Raw genomic sequence first — 19037 nt, 5'->3', positions numbered from 1 at the left:
TATTACTCTGAAAAAATATGTTTTTTTTTTTAGATTTTGGCCAGGGAAATCGTCCTTCAAACATCGATCGATTAAGATGATCCTTATCTTGCCAAACCTCTCAAACCTTGGATTTCCGATTACTTTCATCTTGTCAAAAACTATCAATCTGGGACTTCGTAAGTCCCTAGTTTGACATTTTTTGACAAGATGAGATCGATATTTGAAGGACGAGTTTTCTTGCCAAAATTTTTAGTTGTCAAGTTGGGGTCATGGTGCACTTACAGTAAATAATATTCTGAAATTGTTATTTTTTTCATAAATAGGTTTTAGTAAATCTCGCATCGATAGAGGGATCTTCTCATCAGAACCAAAAATGGAAACAATCATAAAGCAAATAAATTAATTCATATTATAAAATAGTCCCTCACAAGGAAGAAAGAAAAAAATTGGCTTATTGATGTAGTTAGACACTATGTGCCAGAATTGTTTATCACAAGATGGAGTTCACCTATATCTGAAACATTGATAAACAAACGATTAAACATTAAGACTTACGAAACACAAAACAAGAAAATCGCGGATCAAATAAATATAATTTTAGCAATGGAAGCAAGGTGTCAGACAGGCTACACAATCTAATGACATAATCTCGGGATAAATTGATCATAAATTATAGGTTAACGCTGAATAATAATTATTTAAAATTATCAAACCTCTATTGGAAGCTTTATTTTTACTTTACTTTTTTTATTTTTTTGCTGATGAAAATTCGACGTCTACAAAGAGAAACAACGTATAGGTCATAATTTGATCAATTAATTTGCTTAAATAATAGATCCGTTATAGTCTGGGCTTTTTTTTATTGGTTACTATGATTATACAAAAATGCATGAATGACAAAATCTTGAAAATGATGGATGAAAGAAGAAAACTAGAACGCAACAACATTGAATATAATGAAGCTAATAAGAGTATAAAACATGAGTGTAAGAGAGCAAAGGAAGATTATATTGAACATGAATGTCATAGAATTGAACGACTAAAAAAATCCAACACGAAACAATTCTACTAGTCAGTACAAAATATAAGTGGAAAACGACCAGCCATGGCAAGAAAATGCGTTATAGACGCAAACGGTATTATACTTATCGACATCAACGAAATTTTGGAACGTGGGTCAGTGTGAATAAAAAATCTTTACGCGGATGACAAAAGAGGGACGTGTTTGGATAAAGAAATCTCTACTGTGAACACGGGTCCCCAGATTATGCGAGAAGAAATAGAAGCTACTTGCAAAGAGGTGAAAAAGGGGAAAGCGGTAGGCCAATATAGTTTCTCAATAGAATTGATTGACGCCCTCGATGATCTGGGAATAGATATTCTGACTAAAGCCTTTATCATCATATATATGAAAAGGGTGTCCTGCCTAATTTTCTAAGACAGTCGGTATTCATTACTATTCACCAAAAAGACAAGGAACTAATGATTGTGACCAACACAGAACAATCAGTATAATGAGCCAGGCCACAAAATTATATAAAGAATACTTATGAAAAGAATGAGGATCAAGATATCTCAAGAGATAAGTGACAAGCAGTTTGGTTTTGTTAAAGAAAAGGGTATGGTAAATGCAATTTTTACATTGAAAACAATAATGCAACGGTCAATCTAAAAACAAAAATCACTTTATCTATGCTTCATTGATTATTCCAAAGTTTTTGATTCAGTACAACACGAAACGCTCTTCAACAGCCTAGAAAAGATCGATGTAGACAGTAAAGACATTCGAATTGTGAAAAACGTATACTGGAATCAAACGGCGTGTGTCAAACTTGATTACGAAACATCGGAGTTCTTTAACATCAAGACGGGGATTATGACAAGGTTGCGTCTTATCACAGGACCTTTTTAACATATGTAGTGAAATAATATTCAAAGAAATTGAAGATATGAAAAGTGTCGTCGTTGGAAGGCAGAATATGAATAACATAAGATACGCAGACGATGGTACTCTGGTGGCATACTCTCAAGAATATGTGCAGAAAAATGTTGATATACTGGTGAGCAAAAGTGAAGAGATGGACCTGAAACTAAATGTTAAGAAAACCGAATGCATGGTGGTCTCAAAGAATGACAACTACACACCCTTCCACTTGTCAAGTAAAGGAAAGTCCATCAAACAAGTAAAGAAATTTAAATATCAATGCACTATCATTACCCATGACGCACGTGACATAGAGGATATAAAGCAAAGAATAGCAATTGCAAAAAATGTGTTCCATAAAATGCGAACAGTTGTGTCAAACAACAACCTAAATTTGAAGACCAGAATGAAAGTAATGGAAACATATGATATAAGTACCCTTTTATATTGCTGTGAAACGTGGACGCTTGACGCTTGACAAAGAATGTACTAGAAGGTTAGAGGCATTCGAGATGTGGATGTTTAGAAGAATGTTGAGGTTATTATGGATAGAAAAGTATACGAACGAGAAAGTGTTGGCGAAGGTGAGAAGGGGAATAACTTTGATAGATACCATCAGAAAGAGGCAGTTGCGGTTTCTGGGACATGTGTGGAGAAGAGACAGAATAGAAAAGTTGGTAACATCTGGGATGATCAAAGGAAAGAGAGCTAGAGGAAGACAAATAATGACATATTTAAATAACCTAAGAGTGACCAAAAGTGATTTTAAAAGCAAAGGATCGTGATACGTGGAAACATCACAGCTGGCTGGCTCAAGAGTACAAGCCACGATGGATGATGATTATTATTTGTTCCTATAATATAACAATTTACGTGATCCGGACTCGACTGTAAGTAGAATATTACTTTGCTGGATAGAGAACATCATTCGTTATAAAATGTACGAAATTACACAGTAAACGCTGGCGAACGTTTGGAATAAAAATTTGGAACAACTTTCACATTTACATCCCAGAACCGTCAACTATGTTCAACAAACGTCTTAAAGACCAGCTCTTTAATGACATATCATCATCATCATCATCATCATCGTCGTCGTCGTCGTCATCATCATCGTCGTTGTCGTCATCATCATCATCACCATCATTCTCATCATTATTATTATGTGTGTGTGTATGTGTGTGTGTGTGTGTGTGTGTGTGTAAGTTTGCGCGCGTGTGTGTGGTTAAGTTCAGCGTGTGCGTTTAATGATACCTATAGAATCATTTGTCATTGTACCTTATACAAATTGTGGCACTGTCTAGACTCCAGACGATGTGAGAAGACTTCTCGTCTAACGTAATTAATCAAACCGGACGCTGTTAAATTAGCCAGATTGTTCCTGGAGTCGAAGGCAACAAGCGACTAGAGGAGATGTACGTGTCCTCCTTGTTAGTTGATTATGACGTTCGAGCCGGATGAAATCGAGTGCTGAAAATCGAATTACTATTATTATCGATTCCTGTGCAAAGAAGTGTTGTATAGCCCATACTCTCGTATCATTTGAGAAAACCTTTAACTCACTCAATCCTAGAGATATTTGCTACTTTTCAAAATTGGAAAAAAAATGTATTAAAAATGAGCTTGTACATAGATAGTTTTATTCAACTCCTATAAACATGTAAAAATGAATAATATTAGCTTAGATACTATGCTAATAATTTGTCTCAGAAAAATGTAATAAATTATAGGCATGGGGTAAAAGTAACCCCGGGTATATTACGGATATAGTCGGTGTTAGGGTATGTGAGTTAAATGCACTTTGTAACTTTCATGCATCATTAATATTATTCAAAGTTATAAACCAACATTTACAATTACAATGTTAATTTGACAATCTGTGTCACTTGTCGCTGTTTCAAACTATTAAATATGTAACACGCAAATAAGTGTCCATAGTCAAGATCGTAGTACAATTTTCCCTATGAACATTCTTATAGCACGACCATACATATATATGTGGGTCAAACTTTAGATAATTCCAAATTACTACAGTTTTCTTGTTTTGTCTTTTGTTTTTGTTTTTGTAATTTTTTTTTTTTTGGTTTGTTTTCTTTTTGGTTTTGTTTTGTTCTGGTTTTTTTTTAATTAAGCTATTTGTCCTGATAGACGAATTAAATCTTTCAATAAATATTTTAAATTTACCTGCCCGATTATTTGTAACATGTGAATATTTTTTTAAAAAATCAGTATAACCCACATTGCAAGAACTATGCATAATTCTATAATGAATAAGATCAACTCTTATTCTACGATATTTTAGTGAAGGCAATTTAAGATACGTTAATCTTTCTAAAGATAGAAGCGAATGGCAGGCAAATATTTAGTACCGTAGTGCGTCTTTTTACATTCTCAATGTTAATAGACTGTCGCTTAAATAAAGGACTCCAAACTAATATCATTACCATAGTCCTGTAGTGTTTTATGGCGGATTTATAAAGTTGGACAAACGTTTTTAAATCAAGATAACTAAAGCCTCTGTATATAGCTAATTCTCACAAGCTTATTTATGTGTTCTTTTTATATAATCATTTATATGTTTATTAAAATACAGTTTATTATGAAAAATGATCCCCTAGTCCCTTTTTGAACCTGTAGTTGGCAGAACAAATTATGGCCATCTTCATATTAACCAGTTAACTGTCGTACTCTCAAAAACACGTATTTAAAATTTTATTCAAAAAACTCGTCCTTCAAATATCGATCGATTTAAATGACCCTCATCTTGGCAAGAACTCTTAAACCTGGGACTTCGCTTCGGTAGTCCCGACAGTAAATGACAATCTTATTCACTTAAGATGTGATGGAAGAAAATCAACGTGGAAAGGAAATGTTCATCCTACCACATTATGTCGTTGACTCAGAGCAACGTCACGCTAACATGTCAAGCTCAAGCGACTGTGGGACTCATAATCTTACTTTTTTATGGCCTTTAAAAAATTTGACCATTTCTTAGAACTGTGGAATAATAATATTCTTGATATGGATGTAGTATAATGGCTAGCTGAATGAATGTCGATTCTACTCTAGTAATTCGCGTCATTTTCAAATAGCAAGTTATATATTTTCTATATAATCCATTGAAGTAATTTCAAATTTAAACAATTTGAGTGGTTGACATATCATGCACATACTCGATATCCACCAGGATTAGTTGCCGAATGGACCATTTCTCTGATTATCATAGAAATATGATAAAGCTGCTTTCATTTGTATCCTCATCAAACAATGCATTTATTGTTCGAGACGGAAAAAATTACAGGGTAAAGAGAAAATCGTGAATACTTCGAGTCTGATCTCACGCTGCGAGCGAAACGCAAAGCTGCAATCATAAAACAATAATCAACGGTATTATTACATACTTGGCCGAAATTGAAGGCCAACCAAATTGTCTAATAAATGTGCAGCGCAAAACACTCCCCGTCCCCTGTTTTTTTTCTTTCTTTCCCTAAGGATTCAATAATAACATAATTCTCTTACCATTTTAAAGCATAAATTGAAAATACATCAGAATGCAAAGTTTCGTAATCCTTTAATTATACTATAAATTGTTATTTTATTAAGTTTACCTTACCAAGAGAAGTCTTCTTTATACACGCACTTTTACAATGTCTATTACTACCTACGGGGGGCGAAGTGGTAGAGTGGTTAAGGCATTGCACTGTGACCCAGAAGGTCCCGGATTCGAGCCCCGCTTCGGGAACTTTTGTTTTTTTTCCTTGGGCAAGATTATTATCCCAAAATTTGCTCACTTGGACAACATGGGTGATTCCTGTTGACATCAGACATCTTGTTTGATGAATAATCTATACTCCTTCGTAGAATGCCATGCCGACGATATCTTATGATGTCGTGGCGGAAGGACATCATTTTTTTAACTACCCAATAGCTAGGTATTCACCCACGTCATCGTCGGATGCGTTTGTGTGTTTAGTGATGAAGCGAGAAGACACCGCCTGGGCCATACCTTGGTTGTCACTATCAGATATCCGGTTATTGACCACGCTCAGCATTGCTTGATTCTTGTTGCAGGACGAGATACCGTAATGTTTCAAATGTTACGAGTGAAAGTCAGTGGAGAAGGCAGAAATATTTATTTCTCGGAGAACTGAAAATAATGAGATGATCATCGGCTTCACCGATACTGAAATTAGTTTAGCCGATTTTTCTGTGTCACATTGACATAATATGTTGGGGTTTTTTTCTCTTTTCAAGGATATAAAGCCTCTTATAACACGGGATACACGCGTGCCAAAAACCTGCATATTTAGGATAGTATAATGTCTTTAATTTTTACGGACAGCAGCGGCTAAGCTAGCGCTCAATGTTGTTCCTCATAACGTAGAGTTTTGTCATCGGACAAGCATAATTGAAGGGGAAAAAATATAGGAGCATTAACAGGTTCTACGTCAATTTCGAGATAGAAACAATTAATGATGACTATTATTTTTGAAAATCAACTTACGATACGGTGGAGCTAACAGACGATAACAGTTGGCAACGTAAACGAAATTAATAGACATCGATGTAAAAGGGAAGCAAAAAGTTTCTGGTCACTATAGTTTCTGGTTTCTATCATCGCTAATCGGTTCTGAAAGTCAAAATAGATGGGTAGACAACATCTAGAGACCACTTATTTAATTATGAGGTTTAACGTTTTTGCTTTATAGGTGGTTTGGTGTATACATAAAACATTACATTAAAAATTACATATGGCATATATATATATATATATATATATATATATATATATATATATATATATATAGAGAGAGAGAGAGAGAGAGAGAGAGATAGATAGATAGATAGATAGATAGATAGTTCGAAGATGACGTCACTCAGGCCTTTGTTATTGTTTTTGCCATCCGCGTTTGTGAGTTGTTCTCACTAAACTGTATTAACCAGACTATAAAAGTTCATGGTTACACAGAGTTTGTGTGTTGGTCCGTCATACTTCCGGATGGCAATGTTGTGAACTCCTTGGCCAAGCGCATTCTATATATATATATATATATATATATATATATATATATATATATATATATATATATAATATATATATATATATATATATATATATATATATATATTATAAAAACAAAAACCATGAAATAATAGTGCTCAACTTTTTGAGAACAGGAGCTATTGATGAGAACGAACACTCGAAACAATATTGTACAAGTTGATCATAATTATACTTGAAATGTTATATATATATATATATATATATATATATATATATATATATATATATATATATATATATATTTGTAGTTTATTTTAAATTACCACGCTCAATGAAGTTGGAAGTCCCATTTATCTTATTATTCATGTCACGCTTTCAGTTTGTGGTTCCTATTCAATTATTAAATCAATAACCATGCTTTTTCACTGTCTTAAGACCATACTAAAGTTTCTTCGTCCGGCAGTGTAACACCGAAAATCCTGCAATTTGCGAAATCTTACCGCAGGGAGATCAATTGGTTGACCCCCATAATAGCACTTGTTTTAGATGGACGCAGTTCGGCGATTTCAAAGGCTTAATTCTCTAGAAATCAATCAGTTTCTCCTCTGCCATATTTTAACCAAGGGAGGTTTTATTTTAAACTGCCCAGAGATATCTCCCCTCCCATGCCATGAAGGAATGTTTGAAAACTATTCTTACTTGCAAGTCCCTTTGTCCTTTCTCACAAGGGCCGGTAGAAAATTAGCCAGGAAAGGCTTCCTGTCTCTATAAATAAATACACAGATTTTTATTGCGCCTTTCGGCGGATTCACCATGCTTATTGCGCTCCCCCCCCCCCCCCCCCCCCCCCCAATCAAGCCACCTAGAGCACAGGTACCATACACTATAAATCTTTATTAGGTATCATTTTTATACTAACCCTTCTAACAATATCCATCACTGCCATAGCCAGGAACGCTTTCACATCTGAGTCGTATGGGGTAATGTGTGTCGTACGCATGTCTCAAAGAAGACTGTCAGGGCCAAAGTTATGCAGTGTCCCCCAACCGGTCATTAACAACGCTCAACATCACTTAAGTTTGTTACTTAAAATGGAACACAGGAGTAAGACCACCATAACAAGAAAAAAGGTAAAAAAGTTTTATAACTTAATAGTAATAGTAACGCAAAGTTTAAAAATTCCAAGTTGGCATACAATGCACTTTTGCATTTTGGAATTCCGGACGTGTTCCCAATCGCTGCACGAGCTTTCGAGTGCTCGGTGGAAACACATTTCGAATTCCTAAATATAATCAGACTAATAGAGTGGATTAATAAAAAAATATTGATAGCGTTGTTATTAGATTAAATTATTTCGAACTCAATTTTCAGCTGCATACATCTCAATTTCATTAACTCACAACAGGCCTTAAACTGAGAATGAGAATAACCCAGATAGCTTATTTTCTGAAACAAAAAAGTCGTCGTACCTTTCTGTTCCCATGCGCTTCGCCATCTTGATGTACATCTAATTGGCGATCTCAAACCAGCACGGCTTCTTTGATCACGCCAACTTAGTCATAAACTACCTGGCGATTGATAGCGGTCTATACCATGGCTGCTGTGGCCAGGGCAATAAATATTTAACAGTCTGAAGTATATAATTTATTTGCAAGTCCACTCGTCGATGTTTGCAAGGTAGAGATAACGGTTACCTGTGGCTGTATCCATTTGGATTTCAGTGCTGTTGGCAAACACCAACTGCTGTTGTATCTATCCACTAATGGAATGAAAATAAAACTTTTATTTTACTTAATTTAAGTAGTCTTGTTTGGCCATGCGCATATTAAATTCGTGCAAAGAGTTAAGGGAGATAAAAACAGAATTTAAGTTGTGACAAATAGTAGATAACAGAAGAATTAACACACTAACCAATATATCAAGATGTCTTTTATTAGATGGAAAGCAGATGTCTCTATTCTTTGAGGAGTTTTATTATTCCTTTTTCTTCATATCCTGTAACTTGTGTTGCAAGGCGTCATTTCATGTTTTCTGAATTCGCCATTTTTTGGTTGATGGGGGAAGGGAATGATACCTCCGTACACACTGATAATTTTTAACTCTGTTACATTTCATTCTTATAAGTTATGTAAATTCTAACAACATTACATATTCAGAAAAGTGAGTGGAGCAGGCACTTATGTTGGTAACAACAAGATATGAAGTGAATAGAAAAGTGCCAGAAGACAATAGAGAATAAAAATTTTTCGCGGCGGTGGTGGGGTTTGAACCTGCGACCTTATTGGTACGACAACTCCGCCTGGCAGGTGAGAGCGTGGCTCTACCGTGTGAGCTATCCACGAACACAAAAATATTCGTTTCAAACTCAAAGTCATTACTAGATCCCTCTCTCACCCACTTCTTGAGACCGCCGATTCGTTCGTACACCACCATCGCGAATAATTTTGACCAGCAGTTAAGCTTAATAGCCAATATTCTCAACACAAACATATAACATAGAAACGATTGAGACATTGAGTATGCTCCGGTGTATGGGGTGAATTTTTAATTCAGAAAAGTGAGTGGAGCAGGCACTTATGTTGGTAACAACAAGATATGAAGTGAATAGAAAAGTGCCAGAAGACAATAGAGAATAAAAATTTTTCGCGGCGGTGGTGGGGTTTGAACCTGCGACCTTATTGGTACGACAACTCCGCCTGGCAGGTGAGAGCGTGGCTCTACCGTGTGAGCTATCCACGAACACAAAAATATTCGTTTCAAACTCAAAGTCATTACTAGATCCCTCTCTCACCCACTTCTTGAGACCGCCGATTCGTTCGTACACCACCATCGCGAATAATTTTGACCAGCAGTTAAGCTTAATAGCCAATATTCTCAACACAAACATATAACATAGAAACGATTGAGACATTGAGTATGCTCCGGTGTATGGGGTGAATTTTTAATTCAGAAAAGTGAGTGGAGCAGGCACTTATGTTGGTAACAACAAGATATGAAGTGAATAGAAAAGTGCCAGAAGACAATAGAGATAAAAAATTTTTCGCGGCGGTGGTGGGGTTTGAACCTGCGACCTTATTGGTACGACAACTCCGCCTGGCAGGTGAGAGCGTGGCTCTACCGTGTGAGCTATCCACGAACACAAAAATATTCGTTTCAAACTCAAAGTCATTACTAGATCCCTCTCTCACCCACTTCTTGAGACCGCCGATTCGTTCGTACACCACCATCGCGAATAATTTTGACCAGCAGTTAAGCTTAATAGCCAATATTCTCAACACAAACATATAACATAGAAACGATTGAGACATTGAGTAAAAAAATTTTTATTCTCTATTGTCTTCTGGCACTTTTCTATTCACTTCATATCTTGTTGTTACCAACATAAGTGCCTGCTCCACTCACTTTTCTGAATTAAAAATTCACCCCATACACCGGAGCATACTCAATGTCTCAATCGTTTCTATGTTATATGTTTGTGTTGAGAATATTGGCTATTAAGCTTAACTGCTGGTCAAAATTATTCGCGATGGTGGTGTACGAACGAATCGGCGGTCTCAAGAAGTGGGTGAGAGAGGGATCTAGTAATGACTTTGAGTTTGAAACGAATATTTTTGTGTTCGTGGATAGCTCACACGGTAGAGCCACGCTCTCACCTGCCAGGCGGAGTTGTCGTACCAATAAGGTCGCAGGTTCAAACCCCACCACCGCCGCGAAAAATTTTTATTCTCTATTGTCTTCTGGCACTTTTCTATTCACTTCATATCTTGTTGTTACCAACATAAGTGCCTGCTCCACTCACTTTTCTGAATTAAAAATTCACCCCATACACCGGAGCATACTCAATGTCTCAATCGTTTCTATGTTATATGTTTGTGTTGAGAATATTGGCTATTAAGCTTAACTGCTGGTCAAAATTATTCGCGATGGTGGTGTACGAACGAATCGGCGGTCTCAAGAAGTGGGTGAGAGAGGGATCTAGTAATGACTTTGAGTTTGAAACGAATATTTTTGTGTTCGTGGATAGCTCACACGGTAGAGCCACGCTCTCACCTGCCAGGCGGAGTTGTCGTACCAATAAGGTCGCAGGTTCAAACCCCACCACCGCCGCGAAAAATTTTTATTCTCTATTGTCTTCTGGCACTTTTCTATTCACTTCATATCTTGTTGTTAACAACATTACATATCACTAGTCACTATCTTTAATCTTGCTCATTCTATACCTATTTGGTAGAAGAGTCTCAGATAACTTGAAATGATCATCAATGCCATCTTGATATCCAACTATGTGCACCTTGATCCAAATGCTTCGTGTTTTCGTTTTCTTTTTTTTTTTGCCGACAGAGGAAGAAAATCCGAACTGTTCCGATAAATGCATTTGTCCACCGAGGTGATCCCTATCAGTCCCCTTCTTCGTTTAGAGATAATAAGCAAATTGCCTTTTTCTTGCTCCGTTGAGCAAATATGAGCTGATCCGATTGGTCTCGGCCATAGTTGATTTTTGACCGAGAGAAATGCTCATCTAGTCGTCATTTGGGAGATAAAGAGTATTTTGCGAGGTAAATAATACTGTTATTATCTAATTGAAAAAAAGAGGTTTACATGGAGTTGAGGAAAGAGGAGCATTGTTAATTAGACCATGGTATTGGGCTGTGGACCAACGCTTCTGGGATTCCTTTAGTGCCGAATTTCTCTCCTGGTTTCTGTAATGTTAAATGAGCAGTGATAGGTATTTCATATCCTTTTTATAAGTTCATATTGATGTAGTTTCCGCCAAATCTATCAGACTTAGCTACCGGACCAATCACTTTAGGTTGGTCAAAAGGGTCACACAACAAAAACCCAACTCAATTCTGCCCGGAATCGAAATCGGTTTGTGTTTTTCTTTTTTTGTTTGTTTGTGTGCGTGTTGAGTGTTCCACCAATTGACCAATGGAAACTTCTCGATGGGTGTAGTGTATTAGGGATCTTGTTCGAATTCTTTAACTCCTTTAAGCATCAATAAAGTTAGTCAAAAAGAATTGAAGAAAGAAGAAAGATTGAACAAAAATAGTGATAGGTATATTTAATGATCTCAAGAAAGGGCTTGAACCCGGATTGTTTAACTTAAAGGTCGCGATTTCTCATTCCTCTATAGATTTGAAGGGTAACATGTTTAATACTAATGGGCCGTGTCGGAATGGTCTCCTAGATGATTTAAAATCTATTTTGCATGTCAATTGGCATCTTTAAAAAAGGACCAAAAAAATGCAATTCAAGCATAAAAATTCTTTGTGTACTCATTGGTACCTTGCAGTCTAACCAAAAAAAAAAATAAATAAAAACAACTTTACTTGAGAGAATATTCATCGTGATACAATATCATATTAGTCTCGTCAGGTCAACCAACTGAAGACGTCGAAAAGACGACTTTCCTTCAATTCTGAATTGTTGTGTTAAAGAAAATAAATACCCCCTTTCAAAACTAGATTTTGGTTTTATATTACAGAAAATTAAATTCTCTCCAACTGTAAAAAAAAAAAAAAAGTAAACGTCGGCTTTTCTGTTTACCTCTTGATCATCTTAAACTTTACTCATTAACCAATCATAATATACTAATAATTATTATTCTTTGTATTGTATATTTAGAGGTGTAAGAACATGTAGCATCGTGTCTATAGTCTAATATGTTCATATCTCTTTTTGTGATGCTATTTTTTTAACGTCTAGTTTTTTTGTTTTTGTTTTTTTAATTTTGGTTCATATTGATCATTGCTTTTTCTGGCATATTTATTTTACGACCCCTGCTGTAAATCGTGTGGGCGGGCTTTTTCATGGCAGTTATAAACCCCGATTTGTATAAATTAAGATTTGAGATTAACATACACATCTCAGGTAGCAGAGCAAAACTTTTACTTGGAATATTGTTCTTTGATAATGTCTCACACTTTTCACGCGAGAATTGTCTAGAACTGGAGATCACTGGAAGATAAGTATGTGCGCGTGCGTGTGTGTGTGTATGTGTGTACTCACAAAGAGTATTCTTTTTTGTTGTTGTTGAAACATGTCGCCTAGTCAGTTTTATTTGCGTTAAAAGTTAGTCTCATTTTATGTTTTAATTTAGCTAGATATGAATCGAGTGAGATAAAAAAAAAGAAGATATGTAAAGTCTCTTGCACGATGAAATAACTCAAAACGGTTTTCTAAATACGCGAATTGTTCATGATTCTGAGCTGTTGCCAATATTGAAGGTGATCGTTATATCATAACGCATACACCTGTTTTACCCGTTTACTCACTTTTGACAGGAAAACATTCCGATGAGTCATGTTCAAAGCTTGAAGTACGGTACAACAATCTGTTAAAATTTGTTATGTAGTTAAATTAAATAGTCCAGTGGAGTTTAACCACGTTTTGCAAGCTTGGTTTGGATTTCATCTACATAATCTGGCGGCTAGGTCTGCAGCTATGTCTAAATCAACAATAGAACAAAATATACAAGGGCAGAAATTAAACGGTCAATGTTGATTGCCAATCAGTGTGTAAATTTCTTCGTATCTTAACTTCAAGTAGGAGTTGGGTTGATCTTTACTCGATGAATGAAGTGAGTAGAAAAGTGCCACGGCAATGGGGACTGGAATCCACGACTTACTGGTACGACAATCCTCCTGGCCGGGGAGAGGGTAGCGCTACTGTCAGAGCTATCCAACATAAGTGGATCAACATAAGTGCCTCTCCACTTACTTTTCGAGGTTGATCTTCTACACTATCATCTTTGACATAAAACCGTAGTGTCATTTTGGCCAAAAAACGTTTATTTCAAAGAATGGATTAAGATGACCCTCAACTTCCAAAAACTTTTAAATCCGAGCCTTCCTTATTTTTACCCGTACTCTCTCTCTCTCTCTCTCTCTCTCTCTCTCTCTCTCTCTCTCTCTCTCTCTCTCTGTCTGTCTGTCTCTCTCTCTCTCACACTCTCTCCTCTCTCTCTCTCACACACTCTCTCACTCTCTCCTCCTCTCTCTCCATATCCCTCGCCTCTCTCTCTCCATCTCCCTCACCTCTCTCTCTCTCTCTCTCTCTCTCTCTCTCTCTCTCTCTCTCTATCTATCTATCTATCTATCTATCTATCTATCTATCTCTATCTCTATCTCTGTCTATCTACCTATATATATATATATATATATATATATATATATATATATATATATATATATATATATATATATATATATATATATATATATATATTATAAGGTACTTATTCCCATCAATGGAGATGCTATATTTTATACTTCTTTGTGTGTGTGTGTGTGTCCTTTTTTTCCTTTTTGTTTTTGTTTGTTTTTGTTTCTTTTTGTTTCTTTTTATGCGAACAAGCATTTGTTTAGATTAATGAAAAATATTTTACTATTTTGATTGTTGGATTATCACTGCTCCGATCGAGAAATGGTCATACAGAATGAACATAAAGTGCATGACCTGATTAAAAATAGGTATTCTCTATTATGTTATTTGTTCTTGTGTTGTGGTTATTTTGTTTTGGTGTTCGTGGTGATGGTGGTGTTACAGGTGTTATTGTTGTAAATGATGATGGTGTTGATGATGGTAATAATAGTAATAATAATAATAATAATAATAATAATTATTATTATTATTATTATTATTATTATTATTATTATTATTATTATTATTATTATTATTATTTAAATTATTACTATTACTATTATATTATTATTATTATTATTATTATTATTATTATTATTATTATTATTATTATTAAATTATACTTGTTTGGCGTATAATGAGAATTTAGAATTACACCATAGGTCTAAAAAGCCCGATGGTAGACATAAAAAAAAATCAATAGGGAGATAAAGATATATCCTACAATACCAGATTTGCTTATTTCTAATACAAGACTGCTACACTGTAATTACTTATATATACAGTAATCGTTAAGAATTGTAAATCAGAAAGCTATTTATAAAGATTCCTTAGTTTTAATATGCCTTGGCTTCAGAATTTAAAGCAACACAGCAGCTAAATTTTGGGTTTTGTTTTTTTTTTCATTGTTAGTTTCATTCACTTGGTTAAAAAATTGTCATAAATGTTAGTAAGAGTGCTTAAATGTTATAATTTTCCTATCACCTTGAGAACATACTGTTTTGTTGTTTGTTTTTTGTATGTGTCTGTGTGAAAGAACAGAAGCAATGTATGCATATTGAATTGTATTGAATGGTAGGCTATAATGTTTTAAAGAACAATGATATGATTGATAATGAGAATGGTATTATGATAACTTTTTTCTAGTTTTTTTCTGTGTATTTTTTGGAATGTTAACAAACAGTATATTTTTTACACTTCATCCATCATTATCTAAAGGTTGCATTATCAGAGATAGATTCAGGACTTGTCAATCGTTGAACCATCAACCGATGCTAAGGGTGGCAATTCCTTAATTAAATTGAGCAGGTAGTTTTTACATGGTTACTTCCCTTTGTATGGGAAATTTTTATTTTCTGCTAATTGGAAGACATGAATTTAATGAAAACTCTTCGTCGTCGCAAAGCTTGAATTAGAATCTCAGAATAGTTTATAATGACGTTTGTTTTCTTTTGTGTGTGTCTCATCCAGACTTTAACATCCTGCGATCCAGCCGAGCAAATTCCATCGTACCTTGTGGCCGAAGTCGCACTGTCATCAGCAGCTCATCCACCACCACCAACAACACCGACAGCAATGAAAGCCCAGATCTGTACAGCCCAGCCCCACTTCTACTATCCTCTCCCGTTGGAGAATCCAAACTCAGTGATGTCAGCACTGCCAAACCTAGACGACTACGAAAGCAACCGACCGTGAAGGACATGATTCGTTCTACCCGTAGAACTTCGGCACCGTTCGTCATACGTCGTGATGGCGATGTCATTGTTGTCAAATCGGGTAAAATCGTCAGTGTCAGACGGGAGTCTGATTCTTCACATGTTCTCTCACCAACGAAAAGGTTGGATCATGCCAAAGAAGTTCCTTACGGGAACAGTATCGCTCAAATTGTGTTTTCACAGCTTACTTTAGGCACGGCGTCATCAGCCACAGCTAAATTACAGGAGAAAGATGAAGCAGTGAATTGTGAAGACCAAATTAGTTCAATTAAAAAACATGTATCGTCGATTCTATCAGATAATGGTGATGTTTATCAAAGTGATTTGAATAAAAATTCAAAAAATGGAGAGCGCGGTGATTTGAATCATATCTTAGAAGAAGAAGACGAAAAGGAAGTGTCAGAATCTAACCCCTCGAATTCTCCTTTATTTAATGGTGTTGGTAAAGAAACATCTACAACTCCTGATATTAATGAGTTACCTACTAATGACAGTTGCTATTCTATTGAAGAGCTTTCGATGTCGCCGAGATCCGGCCATCGTTCAAATTCAAATCGGGAACGATTGAAGGACAGAAGAAATGGTCCTAATCTCATTGTACAAATACAGTCACCAGATATAAGGAAGTCGCCGTCATCTTCCCCATTGCTCCAACCTGTGAGAGTACAATCCAATAATAATGAAATTAATAAAAGTAATGACAAGAATAGTTTATTAGCATTGCCCGCTCTATCTAACATGGCTGCAGGGATTGCATCTGTCACCACAGACATCTTTCTCGGAATGCCTTTGACCCCGTACACTCGGAACTTGCTGACCAAGTCAGACCAGCATCTCAATACCACAGATGCTGCCAGCAACGCGCCCACCTCATTTTTATTCCGTAGGCACATGGTTCCCGGCGCTTCATCCATCACCCACGCTCATAGTTCGGATAATTTGTACAAAAAGCCATCACGTATAACTCGCTACCCATCGATAGAGCATTTAGACCATCCTAAGCCGTTATTTGGGTCGTCAAAGACACATAGTAATAGAACGGATAAAACCACCATTGTATAGAATCACTAATCATCATTTTCAATTCTGCTAACGTAATCATATGCACACATCTGAAAACAAACATACACTTAGGCCCCATGTCCACCAAAACAGAATCGAACATACTAAAAGTCGTCAGTCTTTCAAGAAAAAATAGGAGTGTATCATGTTCCTATACGTGACTACTAAATACGAAGCAACCCGTGTCCACTTGCACCAATCCGGAACGATACGTCTTTTAGCCCATTTCCGGCAAGACGCGGGGAATAGTATATTGGTCGGAATGTTTGGTCCATTTCCTTCGTTTGAGATTTTTTTAAAAATGTTTTTGTTCTCAAATCTCAAAATCGGACTCAGCACCTACGCGTATGCGACTGTTTTTTTATGCGTTTTTACCATATTTCAATTATATTTGGTATTGATTTTTTATTATTAATTCAAGAATGACCTTGTGATACAGGTTTCTTATAAAATTTCCCACCAACCCCTTTAGCATATATTGTTCTCATAACACTCGTTCATTCATCTTTTTTCTTTTGCGACTGACTGACTGACTCCAACTACTACTACTACTACTACTACTACTACTACTACTACTACTACTACTACTACTACTACTACTACTACTACTACTAATAATAATAATAATAATAATAATAATATAAATAATAATACTATTACTACTACTACTACTACTACTACTACTACTACTACTACTACTACTACTACTACTACTACTACTACTACTACTACTACTACTACTACTACTACTACTGCTACTACTACTACTACTACTGACACTATAGTTCAATGTACGATTCCTGTCTTTGCTGTCTCGGACACGGGTAAAGGAAACCCGACCAGATTTGCCTGCTGCACCAAAATAACTGGTCGTTTATTGGTCATTTCCGTGGCGGTGGACCCACGGCCTTAGGACATTCCTTCAATGTTGTATTGGTTCAAAGTTATCCGTTTTTAAAACGTTGATTATGTCCCATCATAAATAATGTATGTTTATATTTGTAAATAAGAATATGTACGCTATAGTACCTATCTGCTTAAAGTGTCATAATATTTAATTAATGCTCTCACGTGTTGTGGAAATTGGTCCCGATCATTTATGTAATTGTTTTTGTTTTGTTTTGTTTTTCTTTCATTGAAAAAAAATGTTTCGTTTTCTTTTTGTTAGTGTTTTTATTTTGTTTTTCATTTTAAATTACAGCGACGCATATACCATTTTTGGACATTTCAAGCGACGTTTGGGAAACCGTTAATCTCTGTTGGTTTATCTGACATCTGTTACAATCGACCAATCAAAATGTTCATTTATTTGTATGTAATTATTTTAAACATTACAGCATTGTGGTTTTTTTTTTTGGTTATAAAAACATTACAACATTGTGGTATTTTGGTTATCAAAACATTACAGCGTTGTGGGTTTTTTATATTATAATGAGAGTAAGGGGAAATGGCTGCGGTCGAATGCCTTCTTACTGTCTCTTGCGACGGTCCCAGATGTTCCAGCTGCACGTAATAGACAGTACCGTCCTCAATATCTATCCTTTAAGCTTCTTTTGTTGGATAGGGAACAGATAGTCAAGAAGTAAATCCAACCCAACGCAACGAGTGCTCAAATCAGATCCGTTTTCGTGTGAGTTATGTGCTCTATCAATTAAGCGGCAGCGTAGGGACCGATCAATCTTTGACTTAGAAGGGGGAATAATTCAAAGGTTGAAAGATGGTCATGTGAACTTGAGTCATTCTCAGGAGACTATCTGGTATGTGGGTTTGTTTGCCAATTGGATTCAGTAGTCTGATGTCACGCGCCCGGCAACGGCGGCCATCTTGGTTCTAAACAAAGAAAATCATTACTTTTTATTCTTCATGCTGGCTAGAACTTTTCATTCCCTTTTCATATGCCTTGTGATCAGAATGTGTAAAAGTCAAAACATGATCAAATTGATGGGGTTTTTTTCCTCTGGATACGCGTTTAAGCTCGCCGGAGAAATATTTCATACGGCGTCCGCCATTGTTCCGATAGTTTAGAGCCAGTGTTACTCAGTTACCATGCGTCATTAGGAAGGAAGTGACGTTATGACTGTTGAAGACTATTTGAGTGTTTCCGTTTAATTCGGATTATTTTGACTTTATACAATTTTGGTCCAGTAGTAAATTTGGGAGAAATAAATGAAGTTAAATCTTTATTAAGAGGGTATGTTTGTGTTAT

At 35.8% G+C, this 19037-nt stretch overlaps 1 protein-coding gene across 3 annotated transcripts in view; it reads left to right on the top strand.

The window, feature by feature from the left end:
- LOC144965232 (uncharacterized) overlaps nucleotides 1-19037 on the top strand; it is a 199191-nt gene extending 180154 nt beyond the window's left edge. For all 3 annotated transcript variants that reach the window (XM_078900340.1, XM_078900342.1, XM_078900341.1), the window contains one exon: nucleotides 15525-19037. In XM_078900340.1, the coding sequence (XP_078756466.1) occupies nucleotides 15525-16831 (1307 nt within the window). In that variant the 3' untranslated portion in view covers nucleotides 16832-19037. The remainder of the gene's footprint in view (nucleotides 1-15524) is intronic.

This window comes from Berghia stephanieae, chromosome 2 (genome assembly GCF_034508935.2).
Source record: "Berghia stephanieae isolate SIO BIC M18660-M18661 chromosome 2, UCSD_Bste_1.3, whole genome shotgun sequence".
NCBI classification, from domain to species: domain Eukaryota; kingdom Metazoa; phylum Mollusca; class Gastropoda; order Nudibranchia; family Aeolidiidae; genus Berghia; species Berghia stephanieae.
This window is presented reverse-complemented; position numbering and strand designations above follow the sequence as displayed.